At 38.5% G+C, this 27,290-nt stretch overlaps 2 protein-coding genes across 2 annotated transcripts in view; one reads left to right on the top strand and one right to left on the bottom strand.

Moving 5' to 3' along the window:
* The window catches only part of FHIT (fragile histidine triad diadenosine triphosphatase), a 1,459,115-nt gene that overhangs the window by 517,523 nt on the left and 914,302 nt on the right, over window positions 1–27,290 (top strand). The gene's annotated exons all lie outside the window — the stretch shown is intronic.
* Window positions 7,544–9,260, bottom strand: LOC114501573 (phosphoglycerate kinase 1-like). The gene has a single exon (XM_036031525.1). It carries the CDS (start codon window positions 9,242–9,244, stop codon window positions 7,991–7,993), a length of 1,254 nt encoding a protein of 417 aa, XP_035887418.1. The 5' UTR covers window positions 9,245–9,260; the 3' UTR covers window positions 7,544–7,990.

The following is a 27,290-nucleotide window of genomic DNA, read 5'->3' as shown; positions in this document are numbered from 1 at the left end:
ATTACAGTGGCCTTGTAATACAGTTTGATATCATGTATTGTGGTCCCTCCTGCTTTGTTCTTATTTCTCAGAATTGCAGCAGCTATTCAGGGTCATTTATGGTTCCATATAAATTTCTGAAATGTTTGTTCTATATCTGTGAAATATGTCATAGGTACTTTAATGGGGATTGCATTGAATCTATAAATCACTTTGGGAAGTATGGAGATTTTAATGATGTTAATTATTCTAATCCATGAGCATGGCACATGCTTCCATTTGTTTGTGCCTTCCTTAATTTCTTTCTTCAGTGTTGTATAGTTTTCTGAGTACAGGTATTTTACCTCCTTGGTTAGGTTTATTCCTAGTACTTTATTTTTCTTGTTGCTATATCAAATGAGATTTTTTTCCTGATTTCTGTTTCTGATATTTCATTCTTGGTGTACAAAAATGCCTTTGATTTTGGAGTATTGACTTTGTATCCTGCTGTTTTTCCAAATTCATTTATTAGGTCAAGTAGTTTTTTGGTGGAGTCTATAGGATTTTCTATGTACACAATCATGTCATCTGCAAACAATGACAGCGTTGCTTCCTCCTTTCCAATTTTGGATGCCTTTTATTTCTTCTTCTTCTCTGATTGCTGTGGCTGGGGCTTCTAGTACTATGTTGAATAAGAGTGGTAAAAGCAGGCATACTTGTCTTCTTCCTGATCTTAATGGGAAAGCTCAAAGTTTTTGTCCATTGAGTATGATGTTGGCTGTAGGTCTCTCATATATGGCCTTTATTATGTTGAGGAATGCTCCCTCTATTCACACTTTGCTGAGTGTTTTTATCATAAATGGGTTCTATACCTTATCAAGTGCTTTTCCTCTTCTATTGATATGATCATGTGATTTTTGTTCTCTTTCATTTTGTTTATGTGGAGTATTGTGTTTATTGATTTGTGAGTATTGTACCATCCTTACATCCCTGGGATGAATCCCATTTGATCATGGTGTATGACCTTTTTGTATTAGTGTATCTTGTATCAGTGTAAGATCTTTTTGGTATTAATGTATTGCTGGATGCAGTTTGCCAATATTTTGTTGAGGATTTTAACATCTATGTTCATCTGCAATATTGGCCTGAAGTTTTCTTTCTTTGTTATGTCTTTATCTGGTTTTGGAATTAGGATGATGCTGATTTCATAAAAAGAGTTTGGGAGTCTTCCATCTTCTTGAAATTTTTGTAATAATCTGTGGAGGATGGGGGTTAGCTCTCTCTTAAATGCTTTGTAAAATTCTCCTGTGAAACCCCCTGGTCCAGGACTTTTGTGTGTTAGAAGGTTTTTGATTACTGTTTCAATTTCATCCGGTGTTATTAGTCTGTTCAGGCTTTGTGCTTCTTCTTCATTGAGTTTTGAAAGATTACATATTTCTAGAAATTTGTCGATTTCACCTAGGTTTTCAGATTTCTTGCCATATAGTTCTTCATAGTAATTTCTTAAACTCCTTTGTATTTCTGTGGTATCAGTTGTAATCTCTCTTCTTTCACTTCTGATTGTGTTTATTTGGGTCCTCTCTCTTTTTTTCTTTATGAGCCTGCTTAAAGTCTTGTCCATTTTGTTTATCTTTTCAAAGAACCAGCTCCTGGATTCATTGATCCTCAGAATTGTGCTTTTAGTCTCTATGTCACTTAATTCTGCTCTGATCTTGGTTATTTCCTTCCTTCTACTTGCTCTGGGTTGTCTTTGTTGTTGTTCCTTGAGTTTTTGTAGACGTAGGATTAGGTTGTTTGTTTGAAATATTTCTATCTTTTTTAGGTAGGCCTGTATCACTATGAACATCCCTCTCAGGACTGCCTTTGCTGTGTCCCATAAGTTTTGGATTGCGAGTTCATTTTCATTTGTTTCCAGAAACTTTTTGATTTCTTTCCTAACCTCATTCTTGACCCATTCATTGTTTAATAGTGTGCTATTCAATCACCACGAGTTTGAGTGTTTTGGGTTTTTTTTTTTCCCTGAGGTTGGTTTGTAGTTTCAGTCGCTTGTGTTTGGGGAAAATGCTTGGTATAATTTCAATTTTCTTGAAATTGTTGAGGCTTGTTTTGTGTCCTGTCATGTGGTCTATCTTTGAAAATGTTCCATGTGCATTTGAAAAGAATGTGTATTTTGCTTCTTTGGGATGAAAGGCTCTCTATACATATCAGTTAAGTCCATTTCATCTAGAGCATCGTTCAATGACACAATGTCTTTGTTGATATTTAGTTTGGAAGATCTGTCCATTTTTGGCAGTGGGGTGTTAAAATCTCCTACTGTGATTGTGTTGCTGTCAATATCTTTCTTGAAGTCTTCCAAGATTTTCTTTATGTATTTGGGTGCTCCTATGTTGGGTGCATATATATTTACAAATGTTTATATCTTTTTGATGGCTTCTTCCCTTGAGTATTATGAATTGACCTTCTGGGTCTCATTTTATGGCTCTTCTTTTAAAGTCTATTTTGTCTGATATGGGTATTGCTACTTTGGCTTTCTTTTCCTGTCCATTTGCTTAGAATATTTTTTTCAGCCCTTCACTTTTAGTCTGTGTAGGTCTTTTGTTCTGAGGTGGGTCTCTTGTAGGCAGCATATGTGTGGGTCATGTTTTCTTATCCATTCTGATATTCTGTGTCTTTTGATTGGGACATTTAATCCATTTACATTTAATGTTACTATTGATAGGTACTTATTTATTGCCATTTTTTGTACCTGTGTTCCTCTCTCTTTCACTGTTTTTCTTCTGGTTGTTAAAACAAACCCTTTAGCATCTCTTGCAGAGCTGGTTTGGAGGAGGTATATTCTTTGAGGTTTCCTTTGTCTGGGAAGCTCCTTATTTGGCCTTCCAGTTTGATTGAGAACCATGGTGGATAAAATAGTCTTAGTTGCAGGTATCTGGTTCTCATTACTTGGAATATTTCTTGCCATTCCCTTCTCACTTGCAGCATTTCCATTGAGAAGTCAGCTGCTAGTCTTATTGGGGCTCCCTTGTATGCTACTTCCTGTTTTTGCCTTGCTGCCTTTAAGATTCTCTCTTTATCTTGGAATTTTATCATTTTAATTATGATGTGTCTTGAAGTGGGCCTCTTTGGGTTCCTCTTGATTGGGACTCTCTGTTTTCTGGATTTGTGTGACTTTTTATTTTATCAAATTAGAGAAGTTTTCCATCATTACTTTATCAAACAGGTTTTCTATCCCTTGTTCTTCTTCTTCTCCTTCTGGTATTCCTATCATATGGATATTATTACATTTCATGTTGTCCTGCATTTTCCTTAACCCTTCTTCATTCTTTCTGAGCCTCTTTTCCTTTTCTTGCTCATTCTTTGTGTTTTTTTTTCTACCTTGTCCTCCAGCTCACTGATTTGATCCTCTGCTTCATTGAGCCTTCTTTTGATTCCTTCTACTGTGTTCTTTTTTTTAAGATTTTATTTATTTATTTATTTTTAGAGAGGGAAGGGAGGGAGGGAGGGAGGGAGAGAGAGAGAGGGAGAGAGAGAGAGAGAGAGAGAGAGAGAGAGAGAGAGAGAGAGAGAGAGAGAAACATCAATGTGTGGTTGCTGGGGGTTATGGCCTGCAACCCAGGAATGTACCCTGGCTGGGAATTGAACCTGGGACACTTTGGTTCCCAGCCCGCACTCAATCCAATGAGCTACGCCAGCCAGGGCTTTCTGTGTTCTTCAGTTCAGAAATTGTATTCTTCATTTCCTCTTGGCCCTTGCTGATAGTTTCTGTTTCCTTTTTCATGTTAATATAGTTTACAGTGAATTTTTTGTAGTTTCCCTGTAGTTTTTGGTAATTCTCTGTGAGCTCATTGAGCTTCCTTATAACCATTGCTTTGAACTCAATATCTGATAGTTGACTTGCCTCTATTTCATTTAGCATTCTTTTTGAGGCTCCCTCCTTTCCTTTCATTTGGGCATTGTTTCTTTATCTTCCCATTGTTTGTGAGACTCTTCTTGTTAGCCTCTGCTTCTTAAATTGATCTGTTTTGACTCCCTAGGTTTATGGTATGAACTTCTATGGTAGAAGACCTGTGAGATTCAGTGGTGCAATCTCCTTGATCTCCTGAGCTTACTGGTCTTAGGCTGCTGTTTATGTTGGCTCTGTGTATGTCTTTGGGTTTTGATTGTTGTTGGGTCTTTCATTGGTGTGTCCATCTCTCCAGCTGGTTAACTGTGGGTCACTCTGTTCACCGCCTCTTATATTCTGTTGTGCAGGTGTGGGCAGGTTGTGTTGAAGCTGCTTCTTCCATGTGTACAAGGTTTTGAGGGTTTTTTCTTGCACGTTGTCAGTTGTTTGTTCTGAATAACTTCTCCACCCTTTAGTTGTATTCCCAGATAGGTCCTGGTTGAGTTAGTGTGGCTTCCACTCCCTCCTTCACTTTCTTCTGTTGTTATCTGTTGGTGGCTCTTTTGTTGTTGGGTTTTCTCTTCCAGCAGGTATCCTGATGTTCTCAGCTCTCACCTACTTTTTTTGTGTGTGATCAGTTGGAAGGGGAAGGCAAAATGGTTTAAGACAACAGGAGTGTATTCTATGATATTTAAAGTACCAACCCATAGAGAAGAGATAGGAGATCCTTTGGATATGTATATATGTATATTGATAACCATGATAATTCATCCAACTAGCCACTTTTAAGAAAGGGTGTAAAATAGATAAGACTATTGTAAGGGGCATAGGTGGAAGGATTGTGAGTTGCATCTAGAAAGCAGTGAGCTTGTGGGAAGTCAGCTTATGAGGTAAAGTGAAAGTAAAGTGTAGAAAATGGGTATAGTGTATGAAAGAATAGAGTTATCCACAACAGTAATAAAGTTCAGGAAACAGTGAAGTGGGCTAAGACCTGGAAGGTGTGCTGTATAGTGTTAACAATTGCATGGAACAGCAATTATATACAATAATAATAGAACACCAGTCTTATGACAGACTATGTGATGTGGCTAACAAGAGTAGGAAGTATAGGACCTAGAGTAGCGTGCTAATGGAATTCAAGTGAAGTGAAAGACAGTAAATTAAAAATACACTGTGACCTGGCTGGTGTAGCTCACTGGATTGAGCGCGGGCTGCAAACCAGAGTGTCGCAGGTTCGATTCCCAGTCAGGGTACATGCCTGTGTTGCAGGCCATGACCCCCAGCAACCGCATATTGATGTTTCTCTCTCCCTCTCTTTCTCCCTCCCTTCCCTCTCTAAAAAATCTAAATAAATAAAATCTTTTTTAAAAAATACACTGTGATAGGGAGAACAAGGGAAACCAGTCAAACAATGCAATTTAACCAGCCAGGAAAAGAAGACGAAACAGAAAGCAGAGAAATACAAAAATACTAATAAAATGAACAATGTAAAAATAATGAAAAAAAAATACAAATATACAATATCTTGCAAGTTCTCTGGAGTAGCAAAGTGAAATTTGTCTCACTGTCTCAGCTGTTGGGGTGAACTCTCTTTGGGTCCAAGTCTGGTCTTTTCACAGTTCCATGTTTTATTGTCTCACTTGTGGGAATTAAAAAAAAAAGAAGGAGGAGGAGGGGGAAGGAAGAAGAGATGAAAAGGGAGAGAAAGGAAGAAGGAATAAAACACAAAGAAGGAAAGAGAGGAAGAAGGAATTAAAAAGAAAAAAATTACTTAAAAAAAAAGCCTACTGCTGGTTTCAAACTGGCCAAGACAGTTCTACTCATCTTCCTAGCTGCAGCAGGCTGAGGGGGAATTGGTTTCACTTTTCTTCCTTCCTCACTGGCACTTGACCAGCCTCCAGCCTAGTTCCTCAGTTTGCTGCTGGGCCCCCAGTTCCCTTCTGTGCCTAGCTTAGGCCTTCAGTCTACCAGTTTTGCAGTCCTTGAGGTGAACCAATTAGGGACAATTCACACATTCCATTCTTGCTCTTTGCTGTCCTAGATGCTAGGGATTCTCAGTGCCCCTTCAGGCTAGTTCAGCCTCCCCACTGTGTTAAGTGTTTCTGGGGATTGCTGACTCCCTGAACCCTGCAGTGCTGCTCTGCAGGGGCATCTTCACCTTCCTCTTAGAGAGCCAGTTGGCAATGGCTGCCACTGTGGATGCTTGTGTGTGCCTCCTCTGCTGTTTCTCTTGGGGTGCAGGGGTTGGGTGCGTGGTGTCTCTGGGAGGCAGGGTCAGGTGCACTCCATCCCAGGCCATCTGATTTTTCTATGTCCTCTACAATTTTTGGTCTCTAATCTTCATATATGCTGGGGTACTGTTGGCTGTTCACTCTGTTCCTCAGAAGATCAACTAGGTGTTTCACCCATGTGGAGGGGGAAGTGGACTCCACTCTCACCTATCTGTCCACCATCTTCCTCCTGCCCCATTAACAAAAAATATTAATCAATAGAAAAGAGCCTGAAATAATCCAAATATGGTTTTGAAAAGAGCAATAATTAATATGATCAAGGACTTAAAGGACATAAACAGATGACATAAATGAAAGGAAGATGAAAATCTCAGAGAAATAAATGTAAAATGAAAAGAGATCCAAATAGATATTTTATAACTACAAAGAATAACTTCTGAAATAAATATTTACTAAAATGCCTTTACAGCAGATTAAGAATAATAAAAAGAGTCTGTAAACTTAAGACAGGTTAGTGGAAATTATCAATTTAAAGAATATAATTTAGAAAGATAGGAGAAAAATAAACAAAACTTCAGTCACCTGTGGGACAAGAGAAAAGAGTCTAATATTTGTATCTTTGGAATCTCAAAAAAAAAAAAAAAAGAAGTGAGAGAATGAAGCAAAGTCTTTTGAAGAAATAATTACTCAAATTTTTCTAAATATGGCAAAAACATCACCTTACAAGTTTAATAGCATGGCTGCAAAATAAAGGAAGAAATGAAGGCTATAAAAAGTGAAATAAAGAAAAATATACAAGGAACCAACAGTGAAAGGAAGAAAACCAGGACTCAAATCAATGATTTGGAACAAAAGGAAGAAATAAACATTCAATCAGAATAGAACAAAGAAATAAGAATTTTAAAAAAATGAACAGAGGCTTAGGTACCTCTGGGACAACTTTAAATGTTCCAACATCCCAGTCATAGGAGTGCAAGAAAGAGAAGAGGACGAGAAAGAAATTGAAAACTTATTTGAAAAAACAATGAACGGAAACTCCACCAATCTGGCGAAGGAAACAGACCTACAAGTTCAGGAAGCTCAGAGAGTCCCAAACAAGTTGGACCCAAAGAGTAACACATTAAGACACATCATAATTAAATTACCTAAGATTAAAATAAGGAAAGAATCTTAAAAGCAATAAGAGAAAAGGGGACAGTTACCTACAAAGGTGTTCCCAAAAGACTATCAGCTAATTTCTCAAAACAAACAAACAAACAAAAAACCCTTACAGGCAAGAAGGAGCTAGGAAGAAATATTCAAGGTGATGAAAAGCAAGGACCTACATCCAAGATTACTCTATCCAGCAAAGCTATCATTTAGAATGGAAGGACATATAAAGTGCTTCCTAGATAAGGTAAAGTTAAAGTTCAATGTCACCAAGCCCTTATTATATGAAAGTTTAAAGGGACTTTTCTTTTTTTTTTCCCAGTTTCAAAGAATACTTTTATTATTTATTTATTTAATAGATCTCCAACTTCCTCTCCGTCCCTCCTCACAGCTGGAATTTTATCTTGTTTTCATGTAGCAAAACAACGAGGATGCTCATCAGAGTCAGCTACTCCAAGAAGAGGATTAAGCTAACAGGTTAACAGGCAAAATATAAATATATGCACTCTAGAATGCACAGTGGTTTAGCCACTAGCAAATGCAGATGGGATCCCGAAGAATGTAGCCAGATCCAGGGTGCAGTGAGGGTGAGCTGATGTGCCGCTGCCGTGCGGCTGTGTTACGTGTTCCTGGGCTGCATCTCTCGGCCACTAGTAGCTGGATCTTGCCCGGGGGTGGGGGGAAGACTGTAGCTAATACCAAGTAGAGACGCGGAAAGCACTAAGTGCAGTTGCAGGATGCGCCCAGGAACCATAAGGCGGGAAAAGGACTAAACATTGCTGAGAGCATCCACCCCAGGAAGGACTTTACCTTCCAGGAGCTCCAAGCTGGCACCACCCCCGGTGCTCACATGGCTGACTTTGTCCTCCGTGTTCCATTTGGCACAGCAAGTGGCAGTGTCTCCACCACCTATGATGGTGATGCAGCCCCTGGAAGTGGCTTTCACCACCTCGTCCATGAGGGCCTTGGTCCCTCGGGCAAAAGCTTCCCATTCAAACACGCCCACAGGTCCGTTCCACACAATCTGCTTGGCCCTCGTGACAGCCTTGGCGTATTTCTTGCTGCTCTCAGGCCCACAGTCCAAGCCCATACAGCCAGCAGGTATGCCAGAGGCCACAGTGGCTTGGCCAGTCTTGGCATTCTCATCAAATTTGTCAGCAGTGACGAAGTCAACCGGCAGAGTAATCTTCACACCGTTCTTCTCGGCTTTGGCCATCAGATCCTTGACAATCTTGGCTCCCTCTTCGTCAAACAGAGAAGTGCCAATCTCCATGTTGTTGAGCACCTTGAGGAAGGTAAAACTCATTCCACCACCAATAATCATCTTGTTGACTTTGTCTAACATGTTATTGATCAGTTGGATCGTGTCTGCAACTTTAGCTCCGCCCAGGATGGCCAGGAAGGGTCGCTCCGGGCTTTCCAAGGCCTTTGCAAAGTAGTTCAGCTCCTTCTTCATCAAAAACCCTCCGGCTTTCTGCGGCAGATTGACTCCCACCATGGAGCTGTGGGCTCGGTGAGCAGTGCCAAACGCATCATTGACATACACATCCCCTAGCTTGGAAAGGGAGGCTCGGAAAGCTTCTATTTTAGCTGGCTCGGCTTTAACCTTGTTCCCAGAAGCGTCTTTTCCCTTCCCTTCCTCCTCCATGTGAAAGCGAAGGTTCTCCAGCAGGATGACAGACCCGGCAGCTGGGTCAGCACAAGCTTCCTCCACTTCGGGGCCCACACAGTCCTTCAAGAACAAGACATCCTTGCCCAGCAGAGATTTGAGCTCTACAGCAACTGGCCCCAAGGAGTACTTGTCAGGCATGGGGATGCCATCAGGCCGGCCCAGGTGGCTCATGAGAACAACGGACTTGGCTCCATTGTCCAAGCAGTATTTGATGCTTGGGATGGCAGCCTTGATCCTCTGGTTGTTTGTTATCTGGTTGTTCTTCATAGGAACATTGAAGTCCACTCGCATGACGACCCGCTTCCCCTTCACGTCCAGCTTGTCCAAAGTCAGCTTGTTAGAAAGCAACATCTTGGCGATAGAGCAGCAGCAGCAGCGAGAGCCCGACGGACCGCACAGCAACGGAGACAGCAGCGTGTGTAAGGGGACTTTTCTAAGAAAAAGAAGATCAAAACTATGAACAGTAAAATAACAAAGTCACAACTATCAACAACTGAACCTAAAACAAAAACAAAAACAAACTAAGTAAACAACCAGAACATAGAAATGGAGATCACATGGAGGGTTATCAGTGGGGAGGGAGAGAGGAGAGAATAGGGGAAAATGTACAGGGAATAGGAAGCATAAATGGTAGGTACAAAATAGACAAGGGGAGGTTAAGAATAGTATAGGAAATGGAGAAGCCAAAGAATTTACATGTATGACCCATGGTCATGAACTAAGAAGTGGGGAATGCTTGTCGGAAGGGGGTTTCAGGACAGAGGGGGGGTAAAGGGGAGAGAAATAATGGGACAACTGTAATAGCATTAATCAATAAAATATACTAAAAGTAGAATAATCTGTAGAATACAAACTTTCAAAGTAAATAAAATATACATTTTTAATTAAAAATATACTTAGCAAATTAAAGCATAATAAATACAAAGAAAATTATACTTAGGCCTGTCATAGCCTGTTAGACTACAAAGAAAAGCTGTCAAGAGAGGGGAAAAAAGCATAGATAGAGGAAATAACAGTAAGGATTTTCCTAGACTTTTAAACAAAAATTATGTAGGCCAGAGGACAATATGATGATATGCAGAAAGAAAAAGTCAACCCAGATTTCTAAGTTCAGTGAGTATAGAATTGTTTCATAAATGAACATTAAATGAAGGTTTGTTATCTAATCTTAGATTAGAAAATCTAAAAAATGTGCTACTAGCTGACCTGCATTATATGAAATGCTAAAAGACATATTCGTAAAGGAAAGTGATACCAAATGGAAATTTGGATCCATAGAAAGGAATAAAGAACTTTAGAAACAGTTAAATATGTGGACTAATATAGTTTTAAAGACCTTGTTTTTATCTTCCTTAAGTTTTTAAAGAATAACTTACATTGTACTGTGGGGTTTATAATGTACATAAAAGTAAAATATGTGATACCAATAGCACAATGGACAAGAGAGTAGTAAATAAAATGATACTGTTGTAAGAGTCTTATATTTTAATGAAATGGAATTATATTAATTATATGCAGTCTCTGATAAGGATGCACATTGTTAGTCCTGGAGGAAACACACAAGTAAACATGTGCACACACATACTACAAAGAGATGTCATTAAAAAGTCAACAGTGTCAGTAAGATGGAATGCTAAAAAAAATACTCTACAGAAATTAGGAAAACAAAGAAGAATGGCAGGAATTTTGATGCCACAAATATTAAATGAATATTCAGATAGTAGATTCAAAGCCCAACCACATCATTACATAAATGTTAATGGACTTAACACCCCAATTAAAAATCAGAGATTGCCAGTATAAGTAAAAAATGAAAGATCTAACTATATGCTGATTACAACATATGCACTTTAAATATGAAAGTAAAAAGAATGAAAAATATATATCATGCAAACACAAATTTTTATAAAGTAACTGTGGATATATTAATAAGACAGTGTAGATTTCAAGACAAGGGGGTTTATCAAATAAAGATAAAGGGGTCAATTCACCAAGGACATACAATAATAAATGTTTATATAAATAATAAAGTCTCAAATACAGGAAGCAAGGGTAGGTTTCCTCTCAAATAGCATATTATAAAAGAATAAACATACAGAAAAGCTGAAGAAACTTTACCATGAGCTTCCTATACAGCCATAGTCTGGAGCCTATCATTAACGTCTTACTGTGCTTGTTTTATCATTTTTCTATCTGTCTTCCTTCTATCTATCCATAAATTAATCAGTTACATGTTTTTGAAACTGCTCTGTGAAGTTCCAGGGAGTGAGTGTGTGTGTGTTTTGCAGAAAGGCAGTGCTCTAGGAACTGCTGGCCATTTGACCAGAGAATTTATGCTTTTCTTTCTGTTATTCTATTTTTATATTTTGAGTTTCTATTTAGATTTTACTGAGAATATAGTTTTATGGCTGAAAGTAAAATAGTCACAGTTTTCATTCAAAGGCATTACAAGAAGAACCCATTATCTTCATCTAGTTTAGCATAATACACAAATTAGACCATGTGTTCCTTAACAACTCTCAGTGGGTGTACCCACTTTGGCAGGCCTTAGTGAGGATAGGGACCATCCTTCATTTTGAATTCTCTTTAGGTCCAGGCCCACAGCAAGCATTCAGAATATCTTATAGGATGAATTCAAGTGGACAAACTGTTTATTCTGAAAATAATATTGGATATTGTAGACCCACTTATGGGACTATGATATAAATTGGACTGTTCTTTCCCAGCTCTTGGCTGTGTTAATTACCAGCTAATAATGGGACTATTTTATGTCCAGAATCCATGGAGGCCATTTATTAATTAAAACAAGGGCATACATTCACTCTGCTTAGCCCAGCTTTTACTCCCTGATATACACCAACTCAAAAATACTAATACTGAAGTATTGCTTGCTTTTAAATTAAACAGACAAGTTTGAAGACAACTTTGGAGTCTGAGAACAAACATCAAATAAGTCCTAAATACCAACACTTAGTTTTTTTCTGAGTCCATCCCCAAAATAAGGAAACCCTTGATAGCTCATTTCATTTTTTTGAAGTTCTGTTTCCACTGGTAACATTCTCTAGGAGGGTCCTGTATGTACAGTGTAACAAGTAAAGGAAAATTTTCTACACAAAATGTGCTCAGAAGAGTTGATGAGCTTATGAAATTATCTTATCCTTGGGGACACAGTGGACGATGTTTGTGTCCCCACTTTACAGCAAAGAGGCATTATGAAGTAAGGAAGGTTGTCTTAGGTACCCCGTAATACAGGATGGGTTCTCAGGTGTTTAGGAAGAGAGCCTCATTCATTCCATCCCTACCTCAGAAAGCTGAGCAGCATGTGTCCAGGCTGTTTTCTACTTTTAGAAGACTTATTTTTTACTTGTCAAGAATGCAGTTCAGTTGGAAGAATTATAGTCTCTCTCACACTATACCCTAAAATTAATTCCAGCTGGATTAAAGCAATAACTATATAAAATCAGTCATGAAAAAAACACAGAACAGAAATGTATAGTTATTCCAACTACAGTGAGAGAAGACCTTATAAACTTAATGGCAAAAAGAAGAGCTCATAGAAGAAAAGACTAATAGATTTAACTCCATTAAAAATGAAAAATTCTGTCTGTCAAAATCAAAACAAAGCAAAAAAAAATGGAGGTAAGTTTATGCAGCAAATATAAGGGACAAGTACCGAGGGACCTTAAAAGGTTTAAGAGCTAAAAGCAATTGATAACAATAGTATGATTGCAAATGGGAGGCTAGGCATCAGTATTTTCTATCCCAAAGCCCTCATTTCTAATTCTTTCCTGTTCTGTGGGAGAACTGTTTCCCAAGGTCTCTTCTTGCTTGTTATCCATCAGTCCTACTTCTGTACCCAAGCAAGGACCTGACCTCGCATTCCATTGCATTCCCTACCTGGGGCCCTCTAACTCTTAAATGCAATCTTTAGTAATGTTTCTATGAGCTTTAAAAACCTTGGGTTTCCCAGTGATACAGTTCTGTGACATTTGTTATTAAACATCAGTGTTTCATACTCATCTTTTATTGGAGATGTGATGGTTTCATTCCTAGAAAGAAAATGCCATGTTTCCCTTTTTCACTTTTCACATTCTCTGGGTGCTTGAAATGTGTGTGTGTGTATGTGTGTGTGTGCATGCTCAAAAATATAGGCTAAAGGAGAGTAATATGGGAAATGATAGTAAGAAAGTCTGTCCCAGCATTAGCACATTTTCTAGTTTTCTGGAAGCAGAAAAATGAGTGTGATGACTGGAGGAAGCTTATGACCAAGTGAGCATGTGTTCTGAGCCATGTTTCAGTAATCACAATGAGCAGGATTCTCACTGTTACTTCACTGACCATTTACAGGATGGAATGTAAGTCATGCTTACATTCTGCCAACCACCACCCTCTTAACAGGTAGACCTTGATCCATTGTACAGCTTCAAATAAAATCTACATAAGCATTCATTCATTCATGCATGTATTCAATCAAAGAGCTTTTAAGGGAAAACCTACTCTGTTCAAGGCACTGTAAAATATACAAAGAAAAATTCTTAAGAAGTTTTAAATTTTAGTAGCTATGGATGTACACAAATAAACATAAGGTCAAAAATGGTTAATTGTCATAAAAAACCTGAATGGAAATCTATGATAAAAATACAGTAAACAGGGACTTCTGGCCCAAAAAAGATAATGTAGACTCACTTTTCCCAGCTCTTCCCACTAAGCACAACTATGGACTCTGTATGTGAAAAGAGATGACTAAATGAGAACTCTGGAAGGTGATGAGAAGGTGAGCTGGTTTGAGACCCTAGGATTAGAAGAGCAGCACAGTAGCAGGGTGACCAGATTCCTTCTGCCCAAAAGAAGAAACCGTCCAGACCAAATGTTTCCTGACTCCCAAGTCAGTGACAGAAGGAAGCTCAGGGAGGCTGATTTCTTTCCTTGATGGAATGGGGGTCTTTCTGGCAACATCATACATGTTTGACACCAACAAGGGGGATTAATTAAAACTTCACCAAAAATATTGAATAGTTGGCCAGAGGAAGTACTGCTCTTCCCCACTTGGGCCTGACACTCTTCTTTCCAACAAGAAATACTGAGGCCAGCAGGTAGAATAGCAAGAGAGTACCAGTTACTGCAAGTGGACTAATTTAGGAAGGTGTTGGGAACCGCCCTGACTGGTATCAGAAGCTGAAACCCCCGCCTAGGCTAAGGCTAAGGGAACACCCTTGGAACCATAAGCCAGCAAGGAGACAAGGGCTTGTCTTCCTGGCAGGAATGCTGCTTCTGCTGCTGAACCCCAAAAAGCTTGGTTGGTTAGCCAAAGACAGGTAAGATTCCGCATGGGGGGAACGACCTAAGGCAGGCACGATCACTTTGGGAAGCCCCCCAAAAGAAGAACTTTGGGGGCTGCAGCGAAAGGTGGTGATGGACCCTCGTTCCTCGGCTTTGACATAGCCTGAGTTCTCATCGTCTGGGAGAAAATCTCCTTATTGCCTCAGTTCCTGTGCTAAGCCTGAAACAATGACAGGGTGGTACAGCTCTGTGCTGAAAGGGCAGATTCCCTGGGTGATCAGGCCTAAGAAAGAACATGTAAATTACTGTGAAACCTTCTTTGTTTAAAATGCTCTCAGTTGAATGAGAGGGGTCCAAGGAGGAAGTTTGTTCCTCAAAGTCTTACAGCTCTTTGACCCTGACTCAATAGACCAGCAGAATTCCTTGTTTTCTATAGTTCCTTACTTCCCCCTGATAAGTACTGTACTTTACCTGAATTATTATGCAAAATGAGCCCAATAAAAGCATGTATGGACGGTAAATTGGGGCCCTCCCCACTAGGGGGGGTGGTCATTCTGTCCCTACTTCCCCACAGGACCTGGTTGTCTCTGTGTATGTTTGTTTCTCGCGTGTTTTTCGGCGAGCCATCCACAGCGTTCCGTGGTCACTGCTGGCCGGTGACCCACGTGCAACAGGAAGGCACTTTTCCTCTGCAGGCCCCAGGTGCTTCTCCCTTGCCCAGAGGCATTGCAGCAAGCAAGCAGAGTCTCAAGGGGGATGCAGCCATAGTAGGTGGCCCACTCCAGGAAGCCTCTTTGTCCCCATATAGCTAAAAGACTTCTCTCTTGCTCAGAGACACCCAGGCAGCTTGGGATACTGAAGAGAGTTTCTCACCAAATCCCTCTCCCATCAAGAGAGCCCTGCCTGAGGCAGTGGTATGAATGAAGGGACCATTGTGAGTCCCAGTATCACAGATAAATCAAGCTGACCAAAATAACATCTCTAAGACTGTGGACATTAGAGTGCCATTGGAACCATAGCCCATAAAAATAGCCAACGCCCAAGTGATAAAAGGTTTAATTGGAACCAAAGTCTCCTAACATAATAAACAAAACATTCAGGATGTAATTTAAAAACCACTCATCACACTAAGAACTAAGAATATTGCCAATTGAGAGAAAAGAACAACTGACACCACACCAAGATTGAACAGGTGTTAGAATTATCTGATATGGATTTAAAAGCAACTATCATGTCTATGGTTATCATTCAATTATACATTTTTCTTATATAAATAAAAATAGGAAATCTCAGAAAAAATAGAATTTATAAAACAACTGAATAAAAATTAAGGTACCGAAATTATAATAACACAAATAAAAACATTGCTGGATAGTCTCAATAGCAGTTTAGATGTGAGAAATAATAGAATTACTGCACATGGGGAGAAAATAGTACAATCTACTCACTGTGAACAAGAAAAAGAAAAATAGGCTGAGAAAATGAATAGGACCTCTCCACAGTAACAAAAGGTCCAACATTCATAACATTGGAGTCCTAGAAGAAAATCAGAAAAATGATGGTCTAAAAGAGTATTGGAAGAAATAATGGCTAAAAAATTTCCAATATTTGGTGAAATACACAAATCTATAAATCCAAGAAGCTGAATGAACCCCTAACATAGTAAACCCAAAGAAATCCAAGATGCCACATAATTAAGCTTCAGAAAATGAAATCCAAAGAGGAAAAAATCTTGAAAGCAGTCATAGAGAAATGACACATTACCTATAAAGGGATACCAATTCCAATGATAGTGATTTCTCACCTTATACAATGGAGACCAGAAGGAAGGGACACAATATTTTTCAAGTATTGAAAAACTGTCAGTGGTGAATTCTGTATCTTGCAAAACTATCTTCTAGGAATGAAGGAGAAATAAAAACATTCTTGGATGAAGGAAAACTGAAAGAAATGGTTGTTAGCAGATCTGCTCTTTAAGATTGGCTAATGGAAGTTCTTCAAACAGAAAGAAAAAGATTAAAAAAATGAGATATTGGAGAATATGGAAGAAGAATGAAAAGAGATTTATGGATATATATAGTAAACCATTCTTTTCTTTATGAGTTTTACAAATCATATTTGATTATTGAAACAAAAATTATAACACCATCTGATACTCAAGTCAATGATATTTAAAAGTGAAAAAGGTAAAGGAATTTAAATTGAAGTGGGGTTTCCACACTAGTAAAATGTTGATACTAGTAAATTATAATAAATCACATATTAGACTATGAAATTTCCAGAGCTATAAAAACTATACGAAGAAGTACATCAAAGTTACTTTAAATGAAGATAAAATCTTGCCCTGGCTGGTGTAGCTTAGGGGATTGAGGGCAGGCCTGTGAACCAAAGGGTCACAGGTTCAATTCCCAGTAAGGGCTCATGCCTGGGTTGCAGGCCAGCTCCCCAGTAGGGGGAGCATGACAGACGACCACACATAGATGTTTCTGTCCTTCTCTTTCTCCCTCCCTTCCCTTCTCTCTAAATAAATAAATAAAATCTTTTTAAAAATCAAGATGAAATCCTAAAAATATTGAAGTAATTTACAGGAAGCAAGAAAAGATAAACAGAGTGGAAATTAACACCAATTTTACACAATCTCTTCCAAAAAACAGAAGAGGCAGGGACACTTCTCACTCAGTTTATGAGGCTAGCATTATCCTGATACCCAAACAAGATGAAGACCATAGAGACAAAGAAGGGAAGGAGGGAGGGAAGGGAGGAAGGGAGGGAGGGAGGGAGAGAAGGAGGAAAGGAAAGGAAAGGAAAGGAAAGGAAAGGAAAGGAAAGGAAAGGAAGAGAAAGGGTGGGAGGGAGAAAGAATTATAGTCCAATAGGTTTTGTGAACTTTGGCATAGAAATAGTCAACAAAATATTAGCAAATCAAATCCAACAATGTGTAAAATGAATTATGTACCATGAACAAATGGAATTTATTACAGATATGCAAAGGTGTATTAACAAAGGCACAATATGAAGGATCCTTGTGGTGATAGAACTGCTAAATATCTTGACTATGGTGGTGGATACATTAGCTTACATAGGTTATAATATATAGAACTTAATACATACACATGCACACACACATGGAAATGGGTACCAGTAAAACTGGGATTTGGGGGAACTCTGAATGAGCATGGTATATTACATGAATGTCTATGTCCTGGTTTGCTATTATGTTATGCTTTTGCAAAGTGTTACCACTAGGGGAAACTGGATGAAGTGTACCCAGAATCTTTCTGTATTATTTCTCAACAGTGATTTCAATTAAAATGAAATGTATAATATGCTGTAAAAATTTACCTATATATCATATATATATATATCACTCTTTGAGCACTTACGTGCACTGTTTTAATGACTTTATATCAGTAACTGTTTAACTCTCAAAAATCTTTATGAAGCAGACAGCAATATTATCCCAATTTTCAAATGTGGAAATCAAGGCACAGTGAGATTAAGCAACCAGTCCAAGGTCACAAAGTCTAGTAAGTCTCAGAACCTTGTCCAGAAACCAAGATTTTGGCTCCAGCATTCACAGCCCTAACTAACAGGCTACCCTCTCTCTACAGATTACTTATAGCTGAAGGCATTAGGAAGAGCTTTATGGGAAAAAAATGGCATTTTCAGCTTTCTTAAAGGGGAGATTATTATCTGATACATATATAGAATTAATTGTACCACATATATTTGTTGAATCACTTAGTGACTTAACTTATTTAAACCACTAGATTATTCCTTCTGTCTCTGACTATCTGCCAGCAGCCTAGGGTTTGCAAAATGAGAAAATGAGGGATCCAGGGCAATAAGCTCATTTTACTTTATTTTACTTTATTGCAGCATTGACTTTCTCCCAACCAAGGTCGGTGTTCCCAAAGGCAATCTATTGGTATTCGGGGCAGGACAATTCTTTGTTGTGTGGAGATAGCAAACACATTGCAAAACTTTTAGCGACACTTAGGATGTCTCCCAAATGTCAATATTGCCCCCAGTTACGGGGACATTGAAGAAACTTTACTGCCTCCTCGTTTCTTAGTTTCCCCCTGGTAAAGAACCTGTGCACTTTGCTTCTCTCTGGTTATCAGAGCTCAAAGCATCCATGCAACAGAAGTGTGGGATTCACATGATTCAGGAAGGGTATGCCATCTTCCATGTTGGCATAGCTGCATGCATGTGACAGAAAGGAATAGAACTCCTTTGCCATCACAGTGGCTCTAAGCTTCAGTTTGAATTGGTCTAAATTGTTCATTTCACTATTTTTTGGATCTGATTGTCCTTTTTGATGGACATAAAGAAGTTCCCCCCTTCAGAGAAAAGCTGCTGAACACATACTGTATAGCACACCCCAAACCAATCATTACAATCTCAAAAGAAAGAAAAGTATCTGAAAGGGGAAAGTATTGATGAATTATTTATGTAAAGGTGAAAAATCTCTTGGAAGGGCATTTTGCTCTAGGTGACTGACCAGAAAACAGCAGTGTTATGTTGCCTTGTTAAATCAGAAAGAATATACTGAACATTGGAAACCTTTCTAATTGCCTTTGTGAAAAGGCATTGAAGGGATCTGAAGCCATCTCCATCAGAGAGACGCTGATGTGAATGTGCTCCACCCCAGACACTGGGTCTGGACATGCTCAGGAGGGCACAGTTGTGAGCTTGAACTTTTCACTATGAGACTTTTGGGGAATACACATGTGCATACAAAGAGTGGGGAAAGGCAGGATTTCCACTTCAGGTTTTGAGTCCTGGCCGTTTCTTTCCTTTTCCCTTGGAGAGAGGGGAAGGAGATAAATTTGAACAAAGGGTTGCAGTGGTACCTAGATTCATTTGGGAGCCAAACTCCCCACACCTCTTTTTCTTGGCCCATGTTGGCAGATAAGCTGTCCAGCTGTGAGAACAGGGAGAACAAATCTTGCCCCCCAGTAATATAGTTCTTTGAAAAAAGCCCAGGCAAAGTGTGAGGCTTGCATAGAAAAACAAAACAAGCTATGACTTGCATAAAAAATGGAAACTCAACATCATTTTCCCATAAATCTAGCTCCAGGATTGGATATTTGTATAAACAGAGAGTCACGGAAGTGTACAAGGACACCATTTGAGGTAAAACCAGGGGTTCATAGGCCCGGCTTTTGTACCCTGCTTGAATTTCAGATGAGATAAAACCAGCAGCTCTGCTAAGTTGCAGTGCAAAAGCTTACATGGCTTCTTGAAAAAAGCAATTTATTTTAGATTACAGCACAGTGGCTATCATTTAAACTGCTAGGGACTGTAATTGAACTCAGAACCAGCCTTCTCTGTGAACACAAGGTGTAGTAAGGATGCAGTAACACGTTCACCCTGGTCGTTTTAAATAACATGGGTGCCAGGCCTTAAAACAGATGGGCGTGGCAGCCCAAACGTCGAATCACTGGTGTCTTGAAAACATTCCAACAAGGAGCCCATTAAAATATACATTCTAGGAAATGTACCTAGCTGGCTATTCAAATGTGCACTTGCTGTCCATTTTGGGGGATATTAATATGAAATGGCTAGGTGGCAGCAATCGAGAGGAAATGAGAGAACGTACAATTAGCGCTAGGGAACATTTTGTTCAATTTCAATCCTATGTAGGGTCATGAAGGAGTTTGCAAGGGTTTGTGTGTAGGGACAATCTAGGATAAAGAAAAGAGTCCCTCTTGATAAGGGATAATCTTTGATTTGATAATGAAAGGAATGTACTTACCCTCCAAACTCCAGAATGTCATCCTGTCATTATGTCCTAATGAAAGCTTAATTGTTCTGTTGGGGAAAAAATGATGTGTTTCATTTCCATACACTGCATTTTCTCTCTCTTTATTATAAATAAATCTAGTTATATGAAATCCACTCTTCCTCTGGAGTTGTCCAGAGACTCAGAAGGCAACAGTTCATCCAGGCTCAATTTTATTTATTTTTGTTTTTATTGAAAGAGCTTGTCACAATGTCCTTGCTCTTTTTATGACTTTCTTTTTTGTTTTGTTTTTATGAAAGCAATAACCTGTGCATAGTTTACAAGTCAAATAGTTTTTGAAACATTTATAATGAAAAGTAACAGTTTCCAACTCCATCTTTCCCCCTCTTGTTGCACTCCATAAATGCAGCCTCTGTAACCCGTTCCTGGTTTATCTTCACATTGATAATTAATATTTTATCCATTTCATGTGCTTCATCTCTGATTTTCTTTTCAGAAAGAGAGGGACTTAGCTTACTCAATTCAACTTTTCACATTTCTCACTATAACATGACATTATTCTCAACTTCCATTGGTCTTGCCACATCTAAATCGTATTAAAGCTCCCCTTATTGACCCATCAATCTAATCGATATCTCTTACCTCCTCATTGGAGATGAGATATGAGCTCTCAGACCCTTTTCTTTTCTTTGTTTTTTTTTTTTAGATTTTTTATTTATTTTATTTTTAGAGAGGGAAGGGAGGGAGAAAGAGAGAGAGAGAAACATCAATGTGCGGTTGCTGGAGGCCATGGCCTGCAACCCAGGCATGTGCCCTGACTGGGAATTGAACCTGCAACACTTTGGTTCGAAGCCCGCGCTCAATCCACTGACCTATGCCAGCCAGAGCTCAGACCCTTTTCTTTACTATTCTTCTTCTTCCACTTTTCATTCTTAGTCAGCTATATCATTATTTTTGTGTTGTCAAGTTTCACTTACATTTGCTCTGTCACCAAAGTGGTATTTCTTTATGATTTTTATAAAGTTGAAAATAATGCAAAGGATTTATATAATTAGGACTTTACTAAATTATTTACTGCAGACCCAAGTGGTTTCTATGGTTAGAGGGTCATAGCTCCTGTGATACATGCAGGAGATTGTGCCTGGAGTCAGGGTCAAATAGGTCCTCTGCCTTTGTTGTTTTGTCAAAATCATTCCTTCTTCTAGTGTGTGTAATGTATTTCAAATCTTCCTTATAAAGTTACTTACTTATCTATCTATCTATCTATCTATTTATTTACTTACTTACTTACTGGAATTTCTCATGTGCTCTTGCCTTTCCACAGTGTGTGCCTTAATCAGACCATGTTTTTCAAAGCTCATGATTGTACCCTCTGTTCTGCTGGTCCTCCCTCTTTCCTGTACATGTCTGTTTCATTCTCATTTACACAGGTTGTTCTCTAGACCCGCTGGACAGAAGTGGCCTGGGATTCCCCCATTGTTCTCCCAAGTTGGATTCACTCTTTGCTGGACCCAATGGGCTTTCTCTTATTGACTTACCTTCAAATTTTGCTAGTAACTTTCCAAGAAAGGGTGAATGGTAGGTAAAATCCGAGTCCTTGGAAATTTGTGATTTTTCACTTTGCCCTCAAACATGATTTATAGTTTGGGAATAGACTTTTGCATTGAAAAAAAATTTCACTACTGCTTTTTAGCATCTAACACTGCTACTGAGAAATCTGATGTTACTTTGATCCTTACTTTTTTATAGGCTACTTTTTCCCCATTTGTGTGTGTGTGTGTGTGTGTGTGTGTGTGTGTGTGTGTGTTTAGTAGGCTATTGGTAATTTCTCTTAAACCTTGGCTTTCTAACACTTCACAGTTAATTCTCCTTAGAACTAAATAGATTCCTTTCTTAAAAATTCACATTTCCTTTTATCTCTGGGAAGTTTACTAGTGTAATTTCATTGATAATTTCCTCCACTCCGGTTCCTTATTTCTCATTCTGATACTCCTGTTAGCCCACACTTAGTCCTTCTGGGTTAATCATCTGTCTATCTTACTTTTTCTCACATATTTTGTACTTAGTGTATAGTCTAGGAGATTTCTCCAGCTTTGCCATCAAGCTTTCTATTGAATTTTTCTTCAAGCAATCATATAATTCCCAAGATATTGTTTCTTTTGAATATAATTCTGTTTTTGTTTTGCAATTACCAAATCTCCTCAAATCATTCTGGAAGATGCTAAATAAATTTTATTTTTAAAATTTGTATATTTTTCCTAAATTGCATTGTTCCCTTGGTGCCATGTTTTCTGTTGTTTTGCTTACTCACTTTCTTTTTTTGCTGTGGTCTTTCTTGGCATATTAGATTCCAGGTCATGTATGGTTTGTATGACAGAATGAGGCAATAGAAGAGCTATCTGTGAGCCTTCATCAAGTGGGTGATCTTGTACATGGCCTGCTTGAAGGCTGAAGTCTAGACTGTGTTCCTGATCATGGGGGGTATCTGACTTACAGAGTGAGGTTTCAACACTCATGAAAAGTGCCCTGCTTATTCTCCAGGCACATTTTTATTGCCTTGAACCTATAGCTAAGCCAGTCCACATGGAGAGCCACAAGAAAGGGCAGTCAATGTTACATGTACTGACCTGCAGTAACACCCACCCACTTCTTTCATCCTCTGTTCCACCTGCTATTTCTGAGACCTGAGTCTTTTTGGGGTACTCTCAAGCAGATCTGTTCTCTCCTTTGCTGAAATCCCCTTTTAGGCTGTGGTTTCCTTTGCCATGGTTTGTAAGTCAACAGACTTACTGAAATCATTCATCTTCTAACGGCTTTTTCCCATTCTCTTTGTGGTTATGGGTGTACAGCTTCATACACGTTTGGTATTATTTAGAAAGTACTTTGGGTGGGAAAGGAGGTAATGGGTTTGCTCAGTCACCCATGTAAAAAAGAACACATTCTTTTTAAAAAGAGAGCTGGTGATTTTCATATACCATATGCTGGAGAAATGCCATGTAGCTCTTCATTTTACTTTCAACCTTTTGTTAATCTGATGCTTGGAATCAGCAATCACAGAAAGTTACACAGATATATCATTAACTGAATGGAATCCATACAACATATAGTAAAAAAAAAAAAAAAGAAGGGCATTCTGCTATTTTCTCTATATTAACTAATCATGTGAGGAGTTTTTGTTTTCTTAGCAAGATTATTAACTTTTTGGAAAGTTTCAATTTTTATTTATTGAAGAAAACATTGTTGGATACCTTTGATCAAAATGTTTTTGTTCTTTCTAAGTAGATGAATGGGCAAGACCTAAAGAGTAGATGTGACAAGGGGAAGCACAGTGTCCAATGAATGTATGATACTATTCAACGTCAGAGATATTCAAGTTTAAGTCATGGTTTTGTTAGCTATACAATTAAAAAAGATTTTAAAATATGGTAATTACCAAAAACCACTATATAATTGATACTATTATATACTTTTGGTAGGAAGAACAAAATTTGGTACCAACTTTCAGGTACTTAAAATGTTTATAATATTTAACCTAGTGCTTCCCCATCTTAGAAATTGAAGTTAAGAAAATAATCAGAAGTTAAGATCATAATTTCTTTCTCAAAATATTCATTGTAGGCCTGGCTGGCATAGCTCAGTGGATTGAGCATAGGCTGCAAACCAAAGTATCGCGGATTCGATTCCCAGCCAGGGCACATGCCTGGGTTGCAGGCCATGGCCCCCAGCAACCGCACATTGATGTTTCTCTCTCTCTCTACCTCCCTCCCTTCCCTTTCTAAAAATACATAAATAAAATCTTTTAAAAAAGAAAATAAATGAAACCTTTATTTCCTGATAAAGGAATTCAAATATAAAACAAAATATTTTTTCTCTTTCTGCTTATTATTATTGTTTTATTTTCCAGGGTTTTGTAGTGAATATACTTGATTAGAAGGGGAAAAAAACACTTTAAATTATGTGCCTCTGAAAGTAAACCTTTTAAAAGTGTCACCAAATAACCCATAGTGCTTCTTTCCCCTGAACTTTTTACCTTTTCTATCACAGAATCAAGAGTGGACTGTAAAAATTGGTGTATGAAGTGTTTTCCATTATTGAAAGTATCTCTCAGATACATCTGGAAAAGCTTACTGCTGTATTATGTGCGATTTGCTGCTTTTTGCTCTCTCTTTCTCTCTACATCACATGCCTGATTCCAAAGTCTGATTCATGTCAACATTAGCTAAATATTCAGATTCTCTAGAAAGGGGTCACTGCAGTTGCATCTGTGACTCTGAATGGAATTAGAGACATAGTGATAAACAGTGGACTGGAGTCAAAGCTTTGGTTTCAGCCCTGGCTGGTCACTTGGTAAAGGTCTTAGTTTTCTCTTGTGAAAAATGAGGTCATTGAACTGGATGATCTCTAAGGTCTTTCTAGGTCTTTTGCTCTGACTGTGCAAATATCTTACCCTGACAAAGACCAGATGAAACTTCAATACAGAAATGACTCACTGAGAAGCATGTGCTCTAATAGTATGTCTTTTGCAATTTCATTGCTTTGAAAGGAGAACACTGGCTTTGTGAAGTAACAGTTTTGCATACCTGTCCATTTGGGAGATGAGAAAACAGAGGCACTGACAAGCCCAGTGTAGAAAGCACAGTCCCTGAGGTTTGTAGCTGTATTTTTTATCTTAAAGGCACAGTATGCACAGAGTTTGCTCTCAGCTGCATGGCATGGACTGAGTTTTTTGACCCACAGAACATAAAGGTAAGTGGACAAATGATTCATTGGGGTGTGTTTGTTTCTCTTCCTCATTAACATGTGCCAATCCATGGAATGCTGTGTGAAAACCACATTGTTTCAGGACAGGTGCCAGTGCTCTAGGTGGTGAAAGCCTCAAGGGCCCTCGTAGGCCTCTCTTCTTTCTGTGTTGCTGCTCTCCCTCCTGTCTTTCCTACTTTAAAAAATACCCAAAATAGAAAATGCTCTTTTTTCAAATTATAAAAGGAATACCTGTCTATTTAATAAATTAAAATTCAAAATCCAACACCATAGAAAGAGTATTTTTAAACAGTAAATATCACTTATCCTACCACAGAACAATTTTCTCCTAGACTTTGTTCTACGCATGCATGCACACCAACACTGTGTGCACATGCACACGTGCACACACATGCCACCTAAATCTATACATCCATAATACTGTTTTGTTAATTTACTTTGCAACTCGCCATGTCAATAGGGTTGCACACCATCATGTATAATTCTAGCATAGTGTTACCCCGTATGGGTGAAATATAGTTTACTTAAACCATCCATTTTGATGAACTTTTACTTTGCTTCCAACTTTGGCTCTTAGAAGCAATGCTTCAGTGAAGAACCTTGTATGTATATCTTGCACGCTTATCCTATTGGTTCTCAAGAAGAATTTTATTAAAATGGAATTTCAGTGTCAAAAGTGTATAGTTGTGTGGAGTTGTGTATAGGTGTGCACGATAAACACACATGTGCATACACAGTGCTAAATAGTTCTTCTAAAAAGTTGGCTAGTTTATGCCTCTACTGCTGTTGACACAGCTTTATTCCTCCACACTCCCCGTGTTCACTTCTGTATTTATTTGTTCTGCTTTAGGCTCCCACCATTCCCCAATCACTGTACCCCACTACCCTAAGCCTTTCGACCTGGTACATTAGACCAGGGTGATAAAATGCCACGCACAATTGTTCTTAAGCCTAGAAAATTGATTTTCCTGAGCATTAAGCTGGCATCACGAGTTGTTAACCTTATTAGAAAAATACAAGTTCAATTTATGATTCCTTTAGACAGGTAATTGGGCTCTCATTTTAAATCTGAGCCAATTGATTTATACTATATTGCATTATAACATAACAAAAGTGCAATGAGTCCAGGTGATGTATGAATTTGAAACTCCAATTATGCAATAAATTATTTTTAGTTCTTTAAAAAATAATGCCTAGGTTGACATCAACCTGTTGTGGTTCCCCCTGCCCCACCCTGTTCTGCAACTCTCTGTCCTCTTTTTTCTCTTGTTTTTTTCTGTTTTCATTCCTGGCCTTGCAAGACTTAGGACTGACTAGTTGCAGATAAACCCTGCATATTACACATGATAAAGGAAATTTCATGTCTCATTCCTTTCTACAAACTCTTGTGGACATTTCATTCCAATCCAAAGCATATTTCTGATGGATTACTATTATTGCATTGGTTATGGTATCTGTTGTTAAGCCACCAGTTATATAAATTGCTTTCTTGGTGTACGGCAGCTTCTCCAGGAGATTCATTTTGGAGTATTGATACTTCATTGCCCTTTCCATGAGATTCTGCCGTGGGTACTTTTAATTAGGCTAGAGTTTCCTCTTTTTCCCCTGTCTTTGCAATGACTTCCCCATTGTATGTATTTTTAGCTGGTTGTACTTTATGTATTTCTGCAAAACATATCAAATTATTTTTAGAACAAGGGTTGGATTTAAATAAATAACACATAATTGCTAGAATCATTTTCTGGAAACTTGAGTTACCCAGCAATCAAAGGCAGTTAATTAGAATCTATATCTCAAACCTTTTCTTCCTTTAGCAAGTCCTTGTTATTTTGAGTAAGGAATTTTCCTAAGTGAGGCTTTGAGCATTTGTCAGGGAGGTTAAGGGGCAGAAAGAGAAGGAAGAGGAAAATGTAGGTGGGGGAAATAGCCCTGGAGTGAGGAACTAGAGAACCAGAGGCTAGTCTCATTCTTTCTAGACTTTGGAAGGATAACTTCGTATCTCTGAATCTCACTTCCTTTGTTGGCAACATGTTTTCCTCATTGCTGAGGCTCTTCTGCATGAGTTTGTATCTAAAGGCTCTAAGCTTGTACATAATTCTAGCCTCTGACCTACTCTTACACTTTGTTAGTGCTGCTTTTAATTCTCATCCTTCCTGAAAACATTAAATTACCTGCTACAGAATATTAAAAGCATTCAGGTATTGGATGACTATCCTAAAAGAAATTTTTCTGTCTCAGCCTGCAGAAAGTGAAAATAGTGGACCCTTCTGCTTGCTTTTCAACAGGATTAGTTTTCCTGGGTGTTCATTGCCAAAGAGATGTTTTTATGGGGGACCATGTTGAGTTATCAAATAAACATATGAGGTGGCAGAGTGAAGCTGTTGGGGAAAATCAGTATTATGAGAGCTCTTGCAGCCTCTAGGGCCACTTCGTGAGCATGTTCAATTCTGGGCTGTTTTAAAAATAAACTGGAGCATCATAATCGGTGGGTGATAACATTGTAGTTTTTATTATATATGCTGTGGGTTACTTAAAGAATATACATTTTTCTCTTCTTTTACCTTTCTGGTAAATTGTTTGGACTAATGCAGTGGAAAAGAGTTTTGA

This window comes from Phyllostomus discolor, chromosome 7 (assembly GCF_004126475.2).
Source record: "Phyllostomus discolor isolate MPI-MPIP mPhyDis1 chromosome 7, mPhyDis1.pri.v3, whole genome shotgun sequence".
Classification (NCBI taxonomy): domain Eukaryota; kingdom Metazoa; phylum Chordata; class Mammalia; order Chiroptera; family Phyllostomidae; genus Phyllostomus; species Phyllostomus discolor.
This window is presented reverse-complemented; position numbering and strand designations above follow the sequence as displayed.

Bases quoted from the DNA above. Each gene is read 5' to 3' on its own strand.
- LOC114501573 (XM_036031525.1), bottom strand. From the start codon at position 9,244: ATGTTGCTTTCTAACAAGCTGACTTTGGACAAGCTGGACGTGAAGGGG.